The sequence below is a fragment of the Pseudoliparis swirei genome, chromosome 7 (genome assembly GCF_029220125.1).
Source record: "Pseudoliparis swirei isolate HS2019 ecotype Mariana Trench chromosome 7, NWPU_hadal_v1, whole genome shotgun sequence".
Lineage (NCBI taxonomy): Eukaryota > Metazoa > Chordata > Actinopteri > Perciformes > Liparidae > Pseudoliparis > Pseudoliparis swirei.
The window spans coordinates 8,464,105-8,488,248 of record NC_079394.1 but is presented as its reverse complement, the minus strand read 5'-3'; the positions used below and the strand labels follow the sequence as shown (position 1 = coordinate 8,488,248).

General features: G+C 43.4%; 2 protein-coding genes across 4 annotated transcripts; both read right to left on the bottom strand.

The window, feature by feature from the left end:
* Positions 1–604: 604 nt before the first annotated feature.
* Positions 605–3,602, bottom strand: rnf181 (ring finger protein 181). Its single transcript, XM_056418937.1, has 6 exons — positions 3,525–3,602; positions 2,842–2,968; positions 2,610–2,746; positions 2,325–2,440; positions 2,138–2,212; positions 605–2,033 (listed from the first exon to the last, which is right to left on the bottom strand). Exons 2-6 carry the CDS (start codon positions 2,925–2,927, stop codon positions 1,974–1,976), a joined length of 474 nt encoding a protein of 157 aa, XP_056274912.1. The 5' UTR covers positions 2,928–2,968; positions 3,525–3,602; the 3' UTR covers positions 605–1,973.
* A 354-nt stretch (positions 3,603–3,956) lies between these two features.
* On the bottom strand, positions 3,957–23,899 carry LOC130196656 (paxillin-like). Of its 3 annotated transcripts, XM_056418950.1 has the most exons (14): positions 23,792–23,899; positions 12,685–12,893; positions 12,256–12,341; positions 12,019–12,158; positions 11,372–11,555; positions 10,369–10,483; positions 8,981–10,261; positions 7,745–8,011; positions 7,232–7,615; positions 6,925–7,086; positions 6,662–6,835; positions 6,497–6,578; positions 6,228–6,376; positions 3,957–6,098 (listed from the first exon to the last, which is right to left on the bottom strand). In XM_056418950.1, exons 1-14 carry the CDS (start codon positions 23,802–23,804, stop codon positions 5,832–5,834), a joined length of 3,513 nt encoding a protein of 1,170 aa, XP_056274925.1. In that variant the 5' UTR covers positions 23,805–23,899; the 3' UTR covers positions 3,957–5,831. The 3 variants fall into 3 exon arrangements, with proteins under 3 accessions (XP_056274925.1, XP_056274924.1, XP_056274926.1); XM_056418949.1 differs by having other exon boundaries at positions 7,232–8,011; XM_056418951.1 differs by lacking the exons at positions 7,232–7,615; positions 7,745–8,011; positions 8,981–10,261.
* Positions 23,900–24,144: the final 245 nt, after the last annotated feature.

Here is a 24,144-nt window from a genome sequence, read left to right as displayed (position 1 = left end):
GGCATATTATACCATGAGATCTTTTTGCATACTATAACATTTCTGGAAATTACTTTCTAATGGAACTTTTATATAATTTTTACTTTTAGGTCAATGTACTTTGTCATAAAATGAAGACAGTCACAGGATAGTATTTCATAAAAGTCATAAGTATCTAGACACACACTCTGAAGCATGAACAGCCACGACCGATTGTATGTCCTCCTGGTGGAGATGATGATAAACGTGATTCTTGACAGCACTCAGATTAAATAGCCTTGGAAAGCATATTGGAGTTTTGAGAATAGATTTCCTGTTAAATATGAAGCAATGTCAGGCTCTATGGAAAATATTGTTCACAAGAGTTAACCGAGAGGTGAATATGATGCTTGTAGAACTTGTCAAACTTCATGGTGTCACGAAGGTCTGTGCAGTCACAAACAGGCGGTACCAAACTGTCTAAGTAATATTTATAATTTAGATATAGCTTATGACCACACTGCTCAAACTGAAGCTGAGCTATGCTACTTAATGGAGGTCACACTATGCAACAGGTGTATGAATTGATGAGTTTCAGCCTTATCCTGGAAACAGTCAGTAAAAATATTTAAAACAAATCAACACCGATGATTTAGTTTCCTTTAATACATTCTGTAAATATGTATGATTTGTCTATCATTTAGGTATTTTCTTTTCAGAGATTTATATTCAAACACAATATAAAAATGATAAATTAGAGGTTTTGCATGGGTTGTTCTTGAAAGTGAAAATTGCCTCTGTGTCCTTATAAACAACAATATTGTCACTAAATTGCTGCTTAAAACCGAGAGCAACATGATGACATCATGGTCATACAGTACATATTGACAGTGTGGAATAGTATTGGGATTATCCGGAAGCTAATAAACGATGGTTAAGCTAAGTCTTTGGGAGAAACAAAAAAAGAAACAACTTTTGGCATATGAGAAAGTATGGCAAACTTCTCACACACACACAAAGTTGAGTCAGCAAGGTTGCAGGTTCAATATAGTGTGTGTCACCACGTGCACAAAAAGCAAACATGGGTGTTTCCCAGATTATTGCTGTCGTATAGAAATGGTATAAATCTACATGTGATGGAGAAGCATCGAAACCAATCCGGACCAAACTGGTTATGTTAATAATTGTTTCTCGGTCGAGGCCAGAAGAAAGGAGTTCCCTCCTCAAGCATCACGTGACATTAACTGAAAGCCTGTGTGATGCGGGGCTGGAGAGTTGTGGGGATTCACCCGACCGCGATGGTCTGACATTAAATGCAGAATATAAGTGTATACTATTCATATTGCATTGCTGGAGTGCACTTTCAAAATGTAATTCTCTCAAATTGTATACATTATTTTAGTGGAAAAACAAAAAGAGTCGATGAAATATATTCCTTTGTTTAAATAAATCATATTAATTTGACAAATTCAGCTGAACAGAAGTTTTAAAATACTTTCATTCTAACTACATAGAAAACAACATTTATCCAATTGAAATATGAACATTTTCAATGATCCCGTTGCTAATGCTGCATTCATGCCACGTCAAATGAATGGAAAGAGCAGGAATGTTGTCTGTCACCCGAACAGGAGCAGCCACACTTTAGTCCAAGATGGTTACCCCAATTGCTAGCCTAGCGGTCAAACCAAAAAAAAATGTCTTTTCTTTTTTAGGATTGTGTACATATTTTATTATTTTTACTCGTATCTACTGTTTAGATAGATCTGTCAGTGACGGTTGCTTTGCCGCTTGTTCTTCTTTTTGCCCAATGGTAGATATTAATTAAATTTGTACTATTTCTGACTCATAACTCCAGATATGAGGCAGACAAGATTTGTTCCCCAGCTGCATGCTTTAAATTAAATTCTGCACGAAATGGCATGAATGCAGTATTATGCATTTCCTGAAAACTTTTCGGATCATTTTCTATAAAATGTTACTGTGCCGCACACGTGCACCACAGCACAGTTCAGTCATGTGTACATGCTTCCATGTAGGTCTTCCAGCCTGTGCTCCCTCTGTTTTCTTCTCTCCTACAGGACAGAACACAATATTCAGCCGGGGACTGATGCGATACTGAAAGCACAGCTCGAAGATGAGGCTCAATTTGGACCGTCCAACGCATAATTACACTCACCTTGTCTTTTTTAAAGTCTTCATACTCTGGATTGTCAGTTGGCAATTCAAGCCGGCACAGTGGACAGGAGTTGGTCTATGAATGAAAACATACAAAAGATTCAAAGGGAATTTTGAAACTACTCAAACTTTTCCATAACATGTCTGATGAGGAATTGAATTCTAAATGATACACTCGTCAGCTTTACCTTGCCCAGCCAGGGCAGTATGCATCCCGAGTGGAAAAGATGTTTGCAAGGCATTTCTCGAACTGTCTCTTGTTCCTCAAACTCCAGCAAACACACAGGACACTTGAGACCTTTATCTGCAAGATAAAAAAACGAAGCACAATTAAATCCCTCCCTTCTTACTCTGATCCTGTCTGAAAGCAAGATCTCCATCTGCCATCATACATTTATTTATTCACATTTGTTGAACATCAGTGAAATATGACTGATGTAAAGTAAAACAATAAATTCTACTAAATCTGTCACCAGCTTGCTCTGGAGAAATGACGACCACAGTAAGAGTCTGCACAGAGGTTTTAGCAGCTGGAGGAGGAAGACGCTGGTCCCAGTCGGACAAGTCGAACGCCGCCGAGTCAATTAAGTCCAAGCCCTGCATCAAAGACCTAAACACAAAGACCGACCGTCAATCACAACGCTGAACACGAGTAATCAATGTCAAGCATTACGAGGCGTCTGAAGCGTCTTTATTGATACTCACCTGGCCAATTCAAGTAGTGCATTCTGACGATACTGTTCCTCTGGGTTGGTGGGTTCACAGTTGTGTTCATCAAAGTAGGAGGCCATTGCGGTACGGCCAATGGTTGAGTCCACTTTGCATTAAGATCCTTGAAATACATATAAATGGTGTAGGTTAACTACATAACAATTGAAATAAACATTTAATCCACGGCTGACATTTTAAGAAATACACCTGAGGGATTTGGCATGACCTTTTAAGTGATGAGGAACTCCTGGATAGGGGCACCAGTGCTGGAGGCCACACTGGTTTTACCATCAGTGTGAAACCCATTGACAACACGTGACCCTACATGATTTATAACTAACCCTACTTACTAAAGGGCGCTGCTTTACAACTGAACTAAAAGCTTTAATTAAACCGCCAGGACAGATTCTTTAATTCATTAAATACAATTGACAAACAAAGTCATTCATTGAAAACAAAGTTAAACTCAAAACGTTACAACAAGGACACGTAACGTTAGTTGCATGTTGGTTAAATGTATTTAATGAGTTTGGTATACTTGAGGCACGGCTACCGGCACAGTCTGACGTCAGCAAGACCGAAAACATTTCTTAAACTTGTACAAATACACATTCCGAACTGTAGACAATTAACATTAACACAATATTTACTACAATTAAAAAATTAGCTTGACTTACCTGAAATGTTAGCAAAAATAAACATGTCATTCTCCCTGGTATGACGAACCCAACCACGTGATACTTGTGTCCAATCACAGGACCTAATGGCTCCTGTTTCTTCTTCTTCTTCACGTTTTTTGGCGGTTGGCGAACCAAAGCGTTGCTTTACCCCCACACCCTGGTACGGGGCGGGAGCTGCCTTTTTAATGTTATATAAAGTGTATTTTTTCTCAATCAAAATAATCTGGGTTAGCGTCTAAATAAAGAAAAAAAATAGTTTCAATATTTTGGTAGTTTTCTACATGTTGCTAATGTATTCAAAATAACCTTTTTAGTAATCTTTAAGGAGATATTGTACAGTTGGACTCATGTTTGTGATACTTGGTGTTTCCTTGAGTGCAAGTGTCAAATGTATGCATCAAATGAAAAAATATCACAAATGAAGCACTATACTATTTAATAACAAAACTGAATTTATTTGCTTAATCAAACTAGATGCGAGGAATATCACTATTCATTAGGACCGACATTCAGAGTGTAGGGAACAAAAAGATGAAGAGACACAAACAACTAAAAAAAAAGGTATAGCTTTGGTTAAATAACACTCTACTCAATTGATTTGAAAAGACAACTGTTACATGATATCTTAAATAGAGTGAGAAAAGATTTAAGGCTCTAGAATTCCCTGAAAAAGACCCGATATATCTGCTGCATGTCATGATCCCATGTCGAGACCCAACCCGGTGGTCATCCAGTAGATGCTACTCAGACGCCGAGTCATCAACTGACCACCAGGTTCTCACTTTTACAGCCATCATTTTTCAGTGGACTCATACATGAAAACATAACTGCGGCCTATTGACCTGTTATCAGTATTTTTGTTGAATTTGCCAGTGTTATTAGACATGGTACTGATACAAAGGCACAGACATCCTTTTACATCAGAAAAACACACTTATGCTGAAGTACAAAGTTGTTAATCCACAGTTGCAGTCATTGGAATATCACAGGCACATTTTCTCATTTCAAAATAGTGAACATGCATCAGCTTCTCAATACAGTAATGACACCCACCATATAACAACATCTTTGCTATGCCTCCTCACCAGCCATCTTCTTTGAATGAGTGGTTATTAAACACATGTACATGCTAAGCATGCCAGCGTTTTGCTTCTATTGTAGCTGCATTTGATATTTACAAAAAACCTGTCAGGATGTACCGAGAAACACTAATGGTAGTTTAAGAGATGCACAATATACTCCCAGTATCGTTGTGTGATGCCACTTCACTGTAAGAGAAACAAATATGATTTCAGGTGGTTTTCTCTTTTCTTCTGTGAAAATACAAGGAATGATTTGGCAGCACAAATACGTAAAGTTTGTTCAAACGTCTGTGACCAAGAGTGAATACCGCAGCTACCGGTGGATGACTACATACGGAACTTTGTCATTGACAAGCACTGTGAAAATATTCATCCATGCATAGTTTGCCTTTGGAGAAACATAAAAATAAAAAAAAGGTGTGGTTTGTCACTCATTTTGGAAACTGTAAAATTGATTCACTCAGTTTAAAATAATCTTTGTGACATTCTGGTATCAACACATAATCTTTATACACAAGTGTTTTCTTGAAAGGGTAAAGACACTCGATTTTTCACATACAAAATCTTTGTAAATGCTGATGCAGCCCATCTCCAGCCAATGCTACAGTGATAATATGGAGTCATCCATCGGCTCTTTACACCATGTGGGGAATAAGCTGTGTACCCTCCTCCATTGCAACCGTTTATGTTTCTTTTTTATGGTTTCTAAAATGACACGCTCAACCAGTGAGCAACATGTCAAACATGCCTAATAGTTTATGAATTTCTACAGTGTTCAGTAAAATTTCACCACCACCTAACAAGATAAAAACTTAGAATATTTGAAAACAGAGAAAATTACAGCTCTTTGCCTGTTGAAAATATCCAACACATTTCTTGGGATTAAGAGAAGAAAAAAAAACATAGTTTTGTATATATCAGTGTTGAGTTGAAAAAAACCTTGTGATGTCACCTTTGGAGTATATTTGCGTCACACCGTGGCCTACTGACCAACTCAAAACCTACTGCATAAGAGCCTCAATGCTAAATGCATAGCTGGCATTCTGAAAATAGGGGACAAGAGACAGTATGCAGCTTCAACCACATGCACAGACTTAATGCATACACACTTCCAATGCTTCTATCAGAATACAGACAGCCCTCTTTGATACACAAAATGAATCCCCTGCCTCTGCTAAAGATGCTTTAGACACTGATCTTAGCCCCGATCCATAGCTGCTCCCTAACTGAACAACTTGACAAAGCAGCCGTGGCAGTACGGTTTGTCGTTTTGTTCTTTGAAGGTGCCTTTGTTGAGTTGTTTCAGGCAGAAGGCGCAGACAAAGTGCTCCGGGTGAAACTTCTTGGACATGGCTGTGATACAGCGTCCTGTAATGGGCTTCTGACAGCCGGAGCAGAGGGAGCCACGGTGCTCGTGGTAGTGCACTTCACAGTAAGGCTGGCCGTCATGCTCAAAGAAACTTCCATTCACAAACGGGGTGAAGCACTCCTGTTAACAGAGACAAGAGAGGGCAGAGGAGGATGCGGTTATTCTAGAGCTATCATTTGTTTAACAACATCCAGCCTTGCTCAGGTACATAAAATAACACTTGAATGACAGAAAAGACAAGATACAGACCCTGCAGACAAAACACTCCGGATGCCAAAGGCTGCTCAGCGCTGAGATGTAGTTCTCCAAAATGGCTCTGGCACAGCCGCCACATTTTGGTGCAAACATGTCAAAGTAATCCTTCCTGCAAAAGGCTTTTCCATCCTTTTCATGAAAGCCTTCAAAAAAAATAACAAACAGATTTGTATTCAATTACAACTGAAATGCAAATGGAAACTATTGTTTGTGCTGGACTGTAGATATAAAAGATAAAGTGATAATTCAATACATCACAATACCTTCTGGGCCAAAGAAAGATCCACACTGAGCGCAGAAGAAGTGTTCAGGATGCCATGTTCTATCCAGCGCCGTCACAACTTTCTAAACAGACATGGCAACATGTGTTACTGGCGGACTGTAATCTACAACAGATATGACCACACGTGCAAACAGCAGTCACTTACATCCAGGATGGGCCCGTTGCAGTAGTGGCACCGCGGGGAGAACAAGTTGTGGTAATCGGTCTCACAGTACGGTTGTCCTTCCCGCTCAAAGAAGTTCCTGGAGCCGATCTCCTCCTGACAGTGCGTGCACACAAAGTGTTCAGGGTGCCACGTGCGGCCCATAGCAGTCACCACCTAGAGAAGTGGATTGTACATGAAGAACATTGTCAACTTATAATACATTTACATTCCCGACGTATTATCATTTACAAAAAGGATCTCACCTGTCCCACGATTGGCTTACAACAGGCTCCGCAAACTCCTTTAGCTACCGTCTGCACACCCAGTTTGTTGAGGTCAGACTGCAGGCTGCCGAGCATGTTGTCCAGCTTGTTGACCTGTGTCGGCGCCCCACCAGGAACGCCGGCCTTCCCTTGGGCCATAATCTGAAATGATTTAATTAGATAATCAATTTTATGCTCAAGATGTGCTCGATAAAACACATTTCACCAAATTAAGTTTTTACGTTACAAAGATTAAAACATGTAAAGCTGTGAAACACAAGAAGGGATAAGAGACAGGGGTTCATGCCTGCATTGGAGGGAAGATTGGGTCATACTCTGTTTGGCAGCCTACTGACACCAGGACTTTTGGTGGTATCACTGGCTCCACTGGTGGAGGGCGGTTTGGCATTTTAAGAACAGGCTCTGGTTTGGGGACAGGAGACTCCTGAATTGGGGATGGTGGTGGCGTGGCTTTTAAAATCTGCCGATCTGCAGGGAGAACTCGTTGCTGGATGTGGGGAAGTCGTGGAGGGGGAGGGGGAGGGAGAGGTGGCGGTGTAGGGATAGGGGGGTGCTGCACTGGGAGTAGTCGCTTAAGTTCCTCTATAACAGGAAGGCGACGAAGGGCGGGGGGAGAGAGAGGCGGGAGCACCTTCCTCTCAGGGACAGGCGACTCTGTGGAAAATATGATCTGAACAAAGAGGAGAGAGAAACAGAGAGAAGGGAAGGAACACAGAGAGCAAAGTGTGTAGAAAACTAAAAGGTGAATTAATTGGGAATATAAATATTTGGGAAAACTGTTGAGCACACTGAAGCCAACCTTGTCGACCTCACTGCCGGCCCCATCGGGACGGAAACGCTGGGGTTTGCATGTGACGATGACACCCTCGGTCAGCCAATCGTCGGGCTGTTTACGCCGCCGCTCTGAGCGGCCGATCCCAAACTTGCCCTGAAGCTCCTCTATGAGGCGGTCCTGAGAAGTGTTCTTGTTTACAAGGACGGGTCCCATCTTTCTGCGCAGGAGACCATCTCGGAACATGGGGTGCACGTTAGGAGTCTCCTTAGTCCGCCTAATCACTGATTTTATCTAAGAGGGAATGGTGAGCATCTCATCAAACGTCCACACCAAACATAACCCAGCTGAAGCAGTTGCAGCAGAGCTCGGAGGCAGCAGGTGAGTCACACAGTTTCCGATTTGAAAAAAAAAATCCATGACAGGCCAGGATGCTGTGGTCAGTGGGCTCGGAGTCACACGTCATGCACTTCTTGCATGCTTATACATCAGGTGCCGTGAACATTTTTAAAACCCTACCCATGAATTTTCCTCACAGCCTTCCTAGTCTCTCAACAAGCACACCGACTTCACAGCGCACATGGCATTAGGGTCCTTCACACAACACTGGTGCAACAGGTGAGGAAGATTATATGTGCCATGCTCAGAATGGTACTGCCAATCAAAGCAAAATCTCTTGATTATAAAGAGCATCTCTATTTTAAGATACCTTCTATTCCACTAGCTTCTGTCTGATGATGCATTTAAAAAAAATACTTTTTTATCTTTATTTTTGCAGATTCTTTTTTTAAATTATTGTCAATTAATGATGCCATCTATAAAAGGTAAAGAAAACAACAGCAATAAAGTAAATACAGAAAGCCTGCTTAGTTGTATGTGACTAATGATCTACATTCCAAAAATATTTTATATTAAAATAAAATACAGAAAAGCAGAAAACCTTTCATACTGTTCATTAATCAATTATTTGACTAATTCTTTCAGCCGCACTTGATCGTGCTGAAGAAGATTTGAGAGATGGTATTGAATGCTCACAAAACATCCCTGTTTAATCAGTCTTAAAATGTTAAAGTGCGAAAAATATACTAGTGAGCAAACTACCAGATAAATATTTGGTATCACGTTTTAATTTTTCATAAATAAATATGAGAAACCCTCCAAGCAGAGGCTATCTAGTGTGGAAGCATCGGTCTCTGGAGCAAGAGCAAAACAATGTGAGCAAAACAAGCCCATGTTGTGTCAAGCAAGAGGGGAGATGCATACATGTCCGGAAGCAGAGAGTCGGTCTATAGTGGGAGTCGGCAGCAGGGGCAGGTCCAGGGAAACATCAGGGGTCCCGGGGCATGAGGATGGCGTCATGGACTCATCCATCCAGCTGGCCTCTGTCAGCGGGGTCATGCTGCCATCCGTGTACGGCCTCTCGGTGTAAGACGACATGGTGCCATCCAGTCCATCATGGAAGGACATTGACAGCTCCTCATCAGCCCAGTCCAGATCTCCATTCCCATCAGTCCCTCCGTCCATCGAGTCGTCGGTGATGGTGTTGGTGGCGCTGGTGAAAGTGTCCGGCTGCATACTGTTTCTGTCCAGAGGCAGGATGAGCTCCTCGTGCATCTCCTGCATTCCTCTGCCGAAACACTCCGACTCCACCTTCAGTTCCTCCAGATGTGCTGCGGAGGGATTCTGTGCAAAACTCATCGCGAGCAGCTTGTCTAGTGCCTCCTCCAAGGAGGGCTCCCCCATGGGGGGCTGCTGTGCGGTGAAGGGGCTGTCTCTCTGGGGTGCGGGTGCCGACTGTCTGCTGGTGCTAGTGAAGGCCAGCGGAGAGGCGGCCAGCAATGGACAGACCGGTGATGGCGAGGCTGTTTTTAACGAAACATGCGCAGAATGTGGAGATATAGACAGAACGGCAGGGATGGGTGAAGGAGTCTTTGGAGCAGAGAGAGGTGGGGTAAGGTTTTTAAAAGGAGGTGGAGTAGAGAAATTCAAAACAAGGTCTTGAAAAGAAGCAGATCCTTTGCTCATAGTCTCAGGAGCACAAGGGAATTTACCAACAGTATTTGAGGGTGAATCTCGCTCTACAGATGGACTAGAGGACTTGGAGGACCTGTGGTCCAGGACCGTGTTAACTGACGTGAGGGAGGGGGTGGTGGCAATATTCGAAGGACTTGGGCTATTACTCATAAGGGTGGAGTTCGAGGAAGCAGCATGAGAAAGGACAAGCAGAGCCCTCGTTTGGGATGACAGCATGGTGGCAGAGACGTCTATGTCCTGGTCTAAGTCACTGGCTGCAGAAAGTGAGGATATAGGACTGTGTGGACAGAGACAGTTTGAATGGGGCGTTGACATGCCGCCGTCTCCTCCATCCTCGTCTATGTGCAGCTCGAGACCAGCAGGCAAAGAGAACAGAGGAGAGGCACAGAGAGGAACTTGGGACAGACTGGGGAAAGGAGAAGCCACTGGGCTGATGGAGGAAGAGGCTGGAGGATGAGGAAAGCTGGAAGATGCTTCTGCTGGGTCTAGCAGACAGCCCAAAGAACTGGGCTGAAGGACATAGAAGCATAAGCAAGATAAGAGGAAGAGGACAGCGAAATGAATAGAAATGTGTGTTTGTTGAAGCCTTTCCAGACGTCACTCATGCGGGTCTGTACCTTGAAGTCAGACAAAGAGGCCATCAGCTCGTCGAGCTCTCTTGTGGCACAGGAAGCGGAAATTCTCGCTTGCTGCTGAGAGGGTGTGTCCAAATCGCCGTGGCGAGCAGAGGAGCTGGAAAATACAAATTATAATATGATTTGTTATTACGTGCAAACATTGAAGCTTTACAAACAGCCAACTGCTGGCATTCATGTACGTTCTGAGGAAGTACGGTCGGTCATTCTGTGTTCCTGATCCTAAAGCATCGGCAGGACAAAACTAACAGTAAACCTAGATAAATAGTTTTAATTGAGAATAGGTCTGCCAATATGTCGAAACTGCCATATGTATTAGTATTGTAGAAGACGAAACTAAAGGGAGACCGAGGACAATGGCCCAGCACAGTCTTCCCACTGTGTCCAGACTGGGATCACTTCATACGTTCCTCTGTGTGGAAGTCTAATTCATAAAGACACTCAGTCTATGGCTATAACTGGTCTAGGAAATCCTCTATTTCATGACAGATGGATCATAGATTAATGCAAACACAACCGCAAGAACAAGGTAGCAAGCTGGTAATCAAGTTAACATTATTCAACCAATTGAAACTAGTTGGGAAGAAAGCAACGTGACGTAAAGTCATCCTAGCTGCGTGTGCGACCATGTGACGGGACTTAAAGATGTGTTCAAAGCATTTCCACAACATAACCGAATGCAGCCCGTTCAAAATACTGTCGTATATAAACTACCATTTGAACGTTAATATGATCGTAAACATAAATTGGCTATTTCAGATTGCGATGCCATCCGTCTTGGGGAGCTCTGATTGATAGAGTAGCAGTTCACTATCGGAGAATGTGGCCTATTGCAACGGGGGTGTCGTGGCTCGACTGATGGGATTCACTGTTCAAGCTATTTCTCTGCCAATACAGATTATAAAACCTCAACTCAAGGCATCTGCTGATCTCGTGCTTTTCACCCCGCCTTCAAGTGTGGCAGCGGGACTCGGATATAAAGCACCTGGGTGAAGGCACTGAACCCTCCAGCTCATCCAGCAGACTCTCCACGGTGGGTCGGGCCTCTTCCAGTCTTGTTCCGTTCCTCTTGGGTTTCTCCTGAGGGGGAGGGCTCCCCATGATGTCAGGGGAGCTGCCGTTCTCGTAGTGGGTGATGCTGCAGGATGGCAACGGTGGAGCTGCCTCCTCTGTGGACACACACGGTCGAGCCTTACAGCACGTTCACTCTGCTCGGCAACAACCAATCGACTTGTGACTCCGAGCTAATTACTCGAGACAATCCAGACTGTTTGCTCTCCTGGCTCCTCATTGGTGGAACGAGCTCCACCCCACTGACATCAAGACAGCGAAAAGTCTCTACATCTTCCACTAGAAACTAAAAACACATCTTTTCCGACTATACCTTGAATAAAAACAGATTAGGCCTTCAGTGGCACTTGAATGGCACTTACTTATGGTATTACTTATGGTACTTTTGTAGTTTGGCGTTCTTGAAGAAATGTTACTTTCTTGATTCTTGTTGTTATGTGGTTGAATGCACTTATTAAGTCGCTTTGGATAAAGGCGTCTGCTAAATGACATGTAATGTAATGTACAACTAAATATGCTCACCACAAACAGAACTGATAGAGCTGAGGGCTTTGACTGTACCTGTGGTGGGGAATGAAGGGGAGCTCTGTTGCACTGCGTTGAGTTCCAGCAGCAGTCGGTCGAGCTCGGAGAGGTTACTGCCCATGGCAGAGGTCATGGCTGCTGTTGACGTGTCTACTGGCTTCTGTTTGTTTGGAAAACTGAAGAGGAGACAGACAGGGACAACCGCTAATAGTATCTACAGGTTAAAGAAAATGACGATGAAACGTGCAACATTTCAACCGTGTGACAGGATACCTGTAGACATGGTCCTCTTCGATGTGAGACAACGGAGAGCTGCTGCTGTCCCTGGACCATGAGTTATTCTGGGCTGAGCCCAAGGACTGCAGAGGACACATCAGTGACACATACAGAGAAGACATGAGCAGAATCTCCACTTGGCTTTCGATTTGACATTCATCTGGACCCAGATACCTGTGCAGGACTGATTTCCCTCTCATATTTATTTTCTGATGAGTTTGATATCAGGTGATCACAAGCACACAAACATGGAACTTGAACAAATCGTCTTTCTACATCTTTCGATAACAAATGTAATTATTGTGTGCCGTGTCACTTTCTTGTACTTTGCTTTTTAAGCACTTTATGACAAACCCGTTTGCTCAATGGTTTCATGGAGAAACATTCGTTCATGACGTATGCATGGTGACATACGACAGCACATACCTGCTGAGAGGAGTGATGGGAGTCCGGCTGATCCAGCTGGGACCCGTTCAGAGCCTCGGCTGAGGGTGGAGGAGGGACTGGAGGTGGGACTGACACATCCTGGTAGGTGTGCCCTCCACTGGGGATGGAGTAGGGGGTCTCTTCGGGCAAGAACACAGGTCGCTTTGAGATGTGGGACGTAGTAGATTCCAGGTCCGCCAGTAACGCGTCTGAAAGAATTGATAGTTCAAGTTTTCAGCATTTGTGTTGCAGCATACATGAATACAATCTTTATTTCTTACTCTCATTTAAACAACAATTATTCTAATACTTTGTGTTATTGGAGCAAATACACCGGAGACAAAGTCCTGAACTGTTTTAACAAAATGTTTCGACCTGCAAACATGGTTGCGCTGGAGACCGGTTCATTCTTGTCTGGGTTGTCGGTGCTCTGAGGCGACTACCGACTGTGGTGTCAGGCTGTAGACAGACAATGGCAGCGTCTCTGAGCCTCATTCCAACACATCACCAGAGAAAGCTTTCTCCTCAAGCGCAGATCATTCAACAGAAAGGTTAAACCCTGTGACAAAAACAGCATGGCCCAGTATATCACCGAGCCCAACGCCATACCTAAACCCATTGGGCCTTCATAAAAAATCCCTCTGAAATCCCCAACATACTTTTCTTGATCGGTCCACACTATAAATACAATCAGACAATGAGAGCTACCCGTCTATGAACTTGATCTGTCATCACAGTATTGTATACCTCTGTTAGTTATACATGTCTTTGATTAATCTGTTTTATGAGGATCTGTAGTATAAATACCAAGAAGCAGACAAACAAAAAGTGTTTCTGAATCCAGTTCAGAGTTGAGGGGCTACAGTTTTACCCTGCCGAGTGTTCACAGGAACGCAGGAGCTAAATAGACTCTTACGTCACACAATGCATCCATTCTCAGCCTGTCCAGAATAGACGCTGCATACTGTTACAATACAGAGGCTTGGCATGGTCTGTTTCAAGGAATTACCGCAGTTTTAAACTCAAGCATAAGAGAAGCCGAGTCAAACACTGTCCATCTGACCACAAGGTCAGATGGCTAACCCGGCTTCTAAAATATTCTCTTCATTTTAAATATGTTCATGTATGAACACTTTTATTTCCTTTGCTGACTCGGAATACATTTGAGATCATTCTTGATGTTTTTAAATTAAAATTTGTTTTTAAAAAGGTTACTTGCGGGCATCTTTTCAGTGAACTGAATCATCCGACTTCTCCAAATAGTTCACAGCTCTTTAAAGCAGAAAAGTGAATATTTTTGTTCAAAGTAAAAGCTGAATGGTACAGAGACTTAAATCAAGTATAACTGCACAACACTGAATACTCGTAAGGCTTCCCTATTCCCCCGTAAACATTGCAGACACCAGAATAAAGTGACCATGAAAAACATATAAACAGAATATCTGGAAAAACAAGTCCCGGCTCCCTTTGGCTTGGAATACACTCGATAAATTTGTCCTTCGTCTGTGTCAACATGAACATATCCCACAACAAAGCCATCACAATGAAATCTTATAATGGAACAAAAAACCTGTGCCTGTAATCCAAGAATACATATATAAAAACACTATCTATACAGTGTGTGTGTGTGTGTGTGTCTCTAAGTGCATTCTCCCTCTCAAATCTGCACTTACAAATGAATATGATCACTACGATTGTAACTTCACACGTCAGGCTTATGTCCGATCTGTTAAATTGCATTCAAAAGCATGTGACTTTAGGCTTGAATGTGCAAGGGGAGTGTGATAAACTGGAGCCTCTCGCATGTCAGACTTCAGCTCCATTCTGCAACCAATCTTCAGACCAAAAGCAGATCCAGCCCAGAAGCTAAATGTTTAAGTCATGAAGTTTGACATAAACCACATGGGAGCACACGCCTATTTTAAGCAGTAAGCTCAGTGTGCCGCCCATGTCTGTGCAAATGTGCTGAAATATCATGACCAGCTCAAAATAATCTGCACCTGGTGCTGACATGCTGAACAAGGTCTTGCTGAAGTTGACTTTGTCACTCATAAAACAAAAGCCTCCACATAGAAAAATACCACAGCTGCTTTTGGACAAAAAGGTGCATTGCTCTTGTACCTCAGAAGACCTTAGAAGCTGTCAAAAATAATAAAAGCCTTTAAGAAAAACTAATTATGGAAATGTATTCCGAGGAGGTCCGTTAGGGCTTTGCCGAAGAGGACAGCCATCTTGCCGAAAGCCTTCCAAAAACACTTGTAGACAGAGCCAAGATTATGAGACTTAGACCATTAAAGTGCCCGTGGACTCATTATACCCCCTGCCACCTGCTGACACTGTACATCTGTGACTCAGGCACAGACCCTCAAACTCCAGTCGACCTCAACAGGGGGCATCATCACAGTTACATTCACCGTTTCATCTACAATGTCTCATTCCTGTTTCCCTTCCTTGGTGGGGAAACACAGCGACTGCATGTTCCAACACCTCGACAGTCTAGATTGTGTTTTTATTTGCAGACAGTCAGAGTAAAAAATGAGTGTCATCTATGTGTTGCTTTCAGTCCTTCATTCAGAGTTGTCCTACACAAAGGGGATTTAAAGAAGATTTAGATTAGAGCTGACATTAGTCAATTAATCAATCAGTAGCTGAATAGAAAATGTATCTGCAACTGTTTTAACAATCAACTAATTGTTGAGTAACGTTTGAAGCAAAAATGCCGAAAACTGTTTAGTTCTAAGTATAGGATTGTGTGCTTTTCTTTGTTGTATGTGAGACTTTGTTTGGATGTTAGATTAATGGAACACAACACTTGATTTCAGGGTGTCATGCTTGGTCTTCGTGAATTTGTGAAACGTTCAGATTTTTCCTTTTTTTTCTCCAACATTAAAAGGAAAGTAAAATGACCCACAGATGAGACAATAATACACATTATTATTAGTTGCATTACTGATATGGATGGCACCATAATCACAATGGAAGATGCACCACGGACGATTCTGTTAATTCTACGTCAGGATAAAGAAAGATTAAAACAGGCCATGAGGAAGGAACTGGAACTGTTTAAATTTAGCATCAGAAAAGTACACTTTTGAAATCCATAGTTCACAGCTCATATCTATTTGTAGCCTTCCACTGAGCAGTCTGCAATAAACACACACCACCCCATTAAATGCATCTCTTGGCTATCATATTAATGCGGGTCGTAAAAGGATTAAAGATCGAAGATGCTAATGACTTCTTTCTTCCCTTATTGCCCCTGAGGAGGGCAGCATTGAGTTTGGCATGAGGACAGACAACAAGCCGTGATCAGTGTCGAGACATGTTTGGTCCATGAAGGGTTAGAAGCATTAAGAATGCAATAGTGCTCTGGAAGCCAAGTAACCGGCTAATCTTTTCCATTTCAGACAGTGGACAAAGTCCAATTCTGCTCTGACAGCATCATGACTCAATAGCCCATTGTGCAAGATCTGGAGGGGAAAAGCGGTCATCAAAAAGGATACGAGTAGGACTAATAACACAAGATGAACTTCATCAAACGTCAGTCAACAATATAACGGTGGCTCACCCTGTCAGGGGAACCATCTGTGGTCACACTGTGGTAACTAACACTCATTACGTCCAACAAACAACTCTCAAGTTATGTGGATGCTGTACACATTCTTGAGGCGGTGGGTGCATGTACAGTCCTGCCTGTGATATAACCACCCCCTCCCCACCCCCACCCATCCACCCACCCAAAGCCGTGCCACAGTCCTGCAGTGTTTATCAGATGGGAACGAAGGTGCGCGGGGAATTCCACACATTCCTCGGTCCGCCTCTGAGAAAGAAAGCAATCGGGCGGGGACGCGGGGAAGGTGGCTCTAACATACGGTTGCCCTCGTCCTCGTGAAGCATCGTTTAACTCGCAACCTGGATACACAATTACGCTTTGTGAGACAATCTACTCCAGCAGAACAAACATTCCTCCCTAAACGTCCGTAGTTTAGGTACAGAGCCTGTGAGGAATGTGCTTGAATACAAAAACACCATTTGTCAGTCCATAAAATGAAAATAATGCGTTGACAATTACAGGACCAGTTCCACTAACTACAGCATGCTTTGAATTCCAGGATAAGGGAGATGTCAATGTTTTTACTACCCATTTCCCACGGAGCAAAGTGTACAGTGCAGGCAGGCAGCCAGGGGGGCGGGCGGGGTGACCAGGGCTGTCTAATCTTTTCTATTAACATGTGGGCAACGGTGATAGCCCACCAGGGTCCACAGCTCACCTGTTTATAGCCAGGGAGCAAAAGAGAAGAACTGGCCACAGGCCCATACCGAAACCCAACCCGACGCGATATTTATATCAAACAGGACAGACGGGGGGGGCCAGGGAGAGGGGGGTGGAGAGGGAGATGCCAGTGAGACAGGCAGGGGAGGCTGGGTAGAAACCAGGAACGGACAAACAGAGGGAATGTGAGTGAAAGAGAGAATATTGACCAGCAGTAAACATATTAAATGATGAACCAAAAGAGAAATATTCAAACAAATGTTCTGCCTTACAGCTGGCCACCGGTTTGTGTTCGACACACACACACACACACAAAGGATGAATGAGTGCAATAGCATACCCTCCGAAAGACAGAAGCATCTTAGGGTGATTACTTCAAAATAAACATACTTCAAAATAAACATACCCAAAAATACACTGCCAAGCAGCCCCATATCCGAAAGATGACACGCCCCTTGAGAGAACGCTGGACCAAAATAAAAGCACTTCCCCACAGACCAGTAAATCAGATGACAGGGGAAAGTCTGAAGACTGACACCCAGTCACTGGGGACACACATTCATACCCATGCATGTTTGGGGGCCGTATGCCAGTGACGCCGAGTCGGCTTTTGGGCCATACGAGAGTAATTGGGTCGATTGGGAACCTCAAAGAAACACCAAGCTGTGCTCCAAACTAGTAGCCTTCCTATAGCAGAGCAGAACATTAAACAACCTTCAGTTAAATCCTGATGGATTTAGTCAGTGGACCAATCTGATGATTATTTTCTTGACTGTATTCGGTGCCTAACATCTCAGAAAATAGTTTTTTAAAAAGCTCAATACAAAAAGCCAAAAGATATGACGTTTAATATCCTGGAAAACGAAAAAAACAGGCAAACATTCATATTTGTGATGCTGGCACTAGAGGTTTGTATTATTATTTTTTTAATTACTGAAACGGTTAATCAGTTATGAAAATAAATGCTGATTATTCTTCTGATTTATCAATGAATGTCAACAGAGTATCGTTTTAAATGTTTCTAAACTAAAGGCGATTAGATCCCTGTGTTAGTTAACTTAGTTATTCTGATACCAACATGATGAGCAAGCATTTCGTTACTTGACATATTTTATCAATACTTTGTGTTGCAAACACGTCTCAGTTATCAATAAAGCATTGACGTTTAATACCAATCGTATTAGCAAAACATGAGGAGAAAAGTGGAGTTTAATGGAATAATATTAAAAGGATTTTTGTATTTGTAAAACAGAAGTGAGATATCCGGCCCTGCTCACAGACACGAAGCTCCTTTGTCATGGAACATGCCCCTCCGTGTCCCCAGCTCCAGTAATGCTAGAAAAAACCAGCAGGGACTCAGATTCCTACTGCATTACCCGTACCTGTCGGGAAACTAATCAGCACCGAGTCAAGTTACAAGGCCAGGGAACAGGGAAAGCCTGGAAACAGCAGGACAAGAGGAGGAAAAGAGTAGGGTCGCTGCTAAGTCAGCATTAAATAGGGAAAACGCTGTTCTGACCAGATCACACACTGGGGGGCCCACAGATGCCCACCGCACAAGAGTTTGCTGGCCTTCGGGATCGCCTCTGCTCATTGTTTTTCTCCTCCGTTTCCTCAGGATGTGGGGCAGGGTATGTTGCCTAAGCGATGAGGTCAGCCATGCAGCTTCCCCAGACCCAGAACAGGATGGGTGTGGAGCTCAGCAACAAGACTGATTTACAGCCAGGAGCTTCCCTCTAGCTGAGCATGCGGGCCCACTGGTTAGGGCCGGTATGCGCTAACCTTGCAGCCCTCATGGGGTGATGAAAGCTTGTCTGGTAACACTAACTCTGTGCTGCCGACACACCAGGACACAGAGAGCGCATAAGACCTTCTGAGATCTGTTGGTATGCTGTGCAAGCGCTGTAAACATTTAAGACCACGCTGCTTCTCCAACAGCCAACTTTTACTTCTGTCTGAAGAATAAGGGCTTCCTCTGCAAGGTGATCAACTGATACCAATACAGTAAATAGAACAAGACTGCTGTGTGTGTTTAGGCCCACATAGCCACCTCCCGTAGATTTATGTGCCGTTTCTGTTGAAGCCTGTCTGCATCTAAACAGTAAATAGGACCTGTGTTTCTTCTCAGGGGGTTACAGGATTAAAACTATGTTTGTACATTGGTAGGCTAATGCACACTATCTGTTTCCACGAGTAAAGTTAAGTAAATACAGATTATGGCATGTTTGTCTTCAACAGTGCACATGACCGTACTCACATACAGTAAAAATGAGGATTTCCGCATGTTAGCGTTACAAAGTTAGCAAGCCTGACTCAATCGTGCTAAAGTGTTATTCTCACTTTAGCAATGCCCCTCCAGCATAATGTGTTAATCCAATTGCTACCCTGTCAACCTGCAGACATGGAGCATGGCCTCCACAGTACAGTGAGGTCAGTCTGCCTGAATGTCACACAATCCTGAGGAATTCACAGAGAGCGGCGCCGAGCTTCATGCCACGCAAACATGAAACCCAGGAGCAGGACGAGCCACAGGACAGTCTGTCATATGTGGTCTAAGGGTCACATCTGGGTGAGGACTCGTCTTCTGGGACACATCAGTGACAACAGTGAGGCAAGGCCTGGCTGCAACCTGGGCTGGACTGCAAAAGACTAATCAGAGACGACTTGTGGAAAACTCTGACTCAGAGGAATAGACTGCCATCGGGCTCGCACTATGCTGAGGGAATTCCCTTCCTCGATTGTTAAGCAATGTGAGCAGATCAATATACTCAGAAAGAAAAACGACGGGTAGAGTGGAGTGTGATCAGGTTTCCTAACAGCTCCATGTCGACCCGTCAGTCACCAATGAGCCTCAAGACGAGGACCCATGGGGGCTTGTTAGCGCGGTGGGGGGGTGTTCACTGAAAGTACAGAAAACCAGACATTAAGGATATACAAACATTTAACGTGGTTCGTTGTTGCATATTTAGGGAGGAAATGGGAGGCGTTTACCACACAAAAGTTTAAATCCTAAGAGTGGACTAATCATTTTTAATCCTATGGGTGGATATAAAAGTTTCAATCCTAAAATTGGACAACTTCAGGCAACCAGACCAAAGACCTCAAATCTCAAGAAGTTTTCGACAATCTATAAGTGTAATCACTCCAGGGCCCATTTTAAGGACTGACTGAAACTGACAGCCCTCCCTCTGGTGACAGCATACACAGGGCTGAGAGTAGTGCTAGGAGGTGAGTCATGACCCAGAGAGTATTTGGCCTTGGACCCCGACACAGAGTGATGTTTGACATTCCTCAGTAGCCTCGCCGCCTCCATCAGCTTGCTGTTCACGCTGCTTCAGTGAGTACGAGGCTCCCTCTCAGCCAACAATCGGCTCTTTCAGTGGCCATTGGGAGCTAGAGCATCGAATGTGCCCTGGAGGTATTCTCAGATCGGCCAAACTCAAAATGTGGCACATCGACTCTCCAATTTGGGGAGATCAGTACAATGGGAACTTTGCTACAGCTACAGTGCATCCGGAAAGTATTCACAGCGCTTCATTTTTTCCACATTTTGTTATGTTACAGCCTTATTCCAAAATGGATTAAATTCATTATTTTCCTCAACATTCTACACACAACAACCCATAATGACAAAGTGAAAACTGTTTTTTGCTAATTTTTGCACATTTATTAAAAATAAAGAACGAAAACATAACATGTACCGGGTACATAAGTATTCACAGCCTTTGCTCAATACTTTGTTGACGCACCTTTGGCAGCAATTACAGCCTCAAGTCTTCTTGGGTATGATTCCACAAGCGTGGCACACCTATTTCTGGGCAGTTTCTCCCATTCTTCTTTGCAGAACCTCTCAAGTTCCATCAGGTTGGATGGGGAGCGTCAGTGCACAGCCATTTTCAGATCTCTCCAGAGATGTTCAATCGGGTTCAAGTCAGGGCTCTGGCTGGGCCACTCCAGGACCTTCACAGAGTTGTCCCGAAGCCACTCCTTTGTTATCTGGGCTGTGTGCTTCGTTGTCCTGTTGGAAGATGAACCGTCGCCCCAGTCTGAGGTCCAGAGCGCTTTGGAGCATGTTTTCATCGAGGATGTCTCTGTACATTGCTGCATTCATCGTTCCCTCAATCCTGACTAGTCTCCCAGTTCCTCCCGCTGAAAAACATCCCCACAGCATGATGCTGCCACCACCGTGCTTCACTGTAGGGATGGTATTGGCCAGGTGATGAGCAGTGCCTGGTTTCCTCCAGACATGACGCTTGGCATTCAGGCCAAAGAGTTCAATCTTTGTTTCATCAGACCAGAGAATTTTGTTTCTCATGGTCTGAGAGTCCTTCAGGTGCTTTTTTGCAAACTCTAGGTGGGCTGTCATGTGCTTTTTACTGAGGAGTGGCTTCCGTCTGGCCACTCTACCAAACAGGCCTGATTTGTGGAGTGCTGCAGAGATGGTTGTCCTTCTGGAAGGTTCTCCTCTCTTCATAGAACAACGCTGGAGCTCTGTCAGAGTGACCATCGGGTTCCTGGTCACCTCCCTGACCAAGGCCCTTCTCCCCCGATCGCTCAGTCTGGCTGGGCGGCCAACTCTAGGAAGAGTCCTGGTGGTTCCAAACTTCTTCCATTTCCGGATGATGGAGGCCACTGTGCTCAATGGGACTTTCAATGCTGCAGAAATCTTTCCGTACCCTTCGCCAGATCTGTGCCTCGATACAATTCTGTCTCGGAGGTCTATAGATAATTCCTTGAACTTCATGGCTTGGTTTATGCTCTGATATGCACTGTCAACTATGATACCTTATATAGACAGGTGTGTGCCTTTCTCAATCATGTCCAATCAACTGAATTTAGCACAGGTGGCCTCCAATCAAACATCTCAAGGATGATCAGTGGCAACAGGATGCACCTGAGCTACATGTTGAGTGTCATGGCAAAGGCTGTGAATACTTATGTACATGTTATGTTTTCGTTCTTTATTTTTAACAGATTTGCAAAAATTTGCAAAACACAGTTTTCACTTTGTCATTATGGGTTGTTGTGTGTAGAATGTTGAGGAAAATAATGAATTTAATCCATTTTGGAATAAGGCTGTAACATAACAAAATGTGGAAAAAGTGAAGCGCTGTGAATACTTTCCGGATGCACTGTACCTACGAGAGGCTTAAGATGTGGCTTATTCTGAATTAGCAAAGTAAATATAGCAAACTGACCAGCTGGTCAAATGTAAAACAACCAGAATTAGAAGTTCAGAGGTTCAATGCCAAAGGTCAAGAGCCAATGAACCAAAGAGGTAACTGGTAAGTGAGGCACAAAAAACAGATGTAGCTGATAGACGGCACGGAGCTACACATATCGTCAATGCTGGTATTGGATATAGGGCAAAATATACAGCGTCACTGTGTCTGTGAGTTAAATATCTTTTGAGTATTTAACCATTTGTCATGTTAACGAACAGCTCGGCGCCGCAAAGTACGTGACGAGGGACGCGTCGCTTTTAACCAAGCTATTAGAAAATGTCCTTTTGTGGGTTCACAATGTTTGAATGTAATTATTTTATATTTTCACATTTATTTTGCAGACTAAACGTTTGTCGAGCAAATAATCCAACATGTTAATGAATAACGAAAACTAGTGAGTTATTCACAGCCCCAAGTCACAGTTCTCAGTAGATGACAATGCCATTAAAAATCACATTGGAAATCATAGCAAATTGACCTGAATATCAGCAATAGGTAATGTAACGTGAACACTTCCACTTGTTAGTTAATCTAGCTCTTTACCACAACATGTATCTATTCAAACGGCAATTTTGTCACATAACCAAACATGATCAGAGGTCATCTCCTATTATAAAAACCCGACTATTGTGTAGTAATAACAACTCAGTCAGTGAGTCTCGGCCCAGCTAGAACAATCTAATATATAAAACCTGCCCTGTAGCAAAAAACAACAGGATAACAGCACAGGGTCAGGGGACTACCAACAATAATATGATACTGCTTCACCTCCTGGAGAAAGTGTTGACAGTACCTTTGACATAGTAAATATGATCTGAGGGTTATTTAAAGTGTTTTTTCTATCTCCTTTAAATTCAAAAAGGCATGGTTTCCACTATCACAGTTTCGATTTTACATACAGTCCAATTCCATGTGTTTCTATTGTCCTAATCACATCTTTTTCTTATGTATCAAGGATTTCCGTTTAATTCCATTTCCCAACAGGACAACGAAGTATATTGTACCGTCACTAATTACGTATTACTAGCACTTCTGTTCCCTCAGACAGGAGATACATTATAAGCCAGCCAAGCCCGGGTTGAGCTCACATTGTGCTGCACCGAGCAGTCTAAATGGGGAGGCCTGTTGACTCCACCACTTCAAAGCTGGAATGAATAGCCTGCGGGCAAAAGTTGAGGAGGTAATGTTGAAGCTCGGTGTCAAAATGTCAGGCAAATATCTCCTCCCTCTGGCACACGTATTCAACAAAAAATTAGTTTGTTTAAATGTGCACGACCGCGTCTAATTATCAAACACATGAACGTTACTGCTCCAGAGAGGGGGGGGGGGGGGGTAAAAAGGGGGTGGTAAAGGCTAACGATGCACAGCCGCTAAGTTACTACGAGGCTTTTATAAATCAAAGTTGGTCAAACTAGGCAAATATTCACGCAGCCATTCTGCACTGCAACATTTAACACAGAAACTAGGCAGTATTTTGCAGAGCAAGGTGACCCAGTAACTGTCTTTTCAACATAAAAGCTCGTCGTCACGTTAAGTCCTCCACCCTGCGACGCGCTGCTCAGACGGCTGTGGGGAAACGGAGCGTTTCACAAACATCTTCATAACTCACCTAAGTCGTCCATAGTGGCTGCCTGGCTTCGGCCTGTCTCAGTTTTATGTTTCGTAGCTTCTCAACTTTACGAAGTCTGAGTTTCGCTCTCCAAACTTCCCCACTGTCTGTTGCCCTGGAAGTTGGTCAGGATAGCTCTCGTGAACGCGCTGCAATATGTGCATGTGTACTTTAGCAAAGCGCGTGCTCTGACTGAGGCTGAGTAGTGAGCGACATCTAGCGGCCAGAAGCTGGAATTACACACAGGTACACCAATCAGCCAATTGACGAGACGGCTGACATTTCGGAAAGATATTTTCATGCCAATTTGTGTGCGTTCACACATATGTGTTCACTGATTTCTAAGCTTAAAT

Bases quoted from the DNA above. Each gene is read 5' to 3' on its own strand.
- LOC130196656 (XM_056418949.1), bottom strand. The intron at 8,012-8,980 runs GTATGCATCTCC...ATTCCCTCTTAG, and splicing joins GACTCTCTGCTTCCGGACAT to ATAAAATCAGTGATTAGGCG. The intron at 6,836-6,924 runs GTGAGATCCTTT...CCACTTCTCTAG, and splicing joins GTAAGCCAATCGTGGGACAG to GTGGTGACTGCTATGGGCCG.
- rnf181 (XM_056418937.1), bottom strand. From the start codon at position 2,927: ATGGCCTCCTACTTTGATGAACACAACTGTGAACCCACCAACCCAGAG. The intron at 2,213-2,324 runs GTAAAGCTGACG...TTTCATTCATAG, and splicing joins TACTGCCCTGGCTGGGCAAG to ACCAACTCCTGTCCACTGTG. The intron at 2,034-2,137 runs GTGAGTGTAATT...TCTGTCCTGTAG, and splicing joins AAGACTTTAAAAAAGACAAG to GAGAGAAGAAAACAGAGGGA.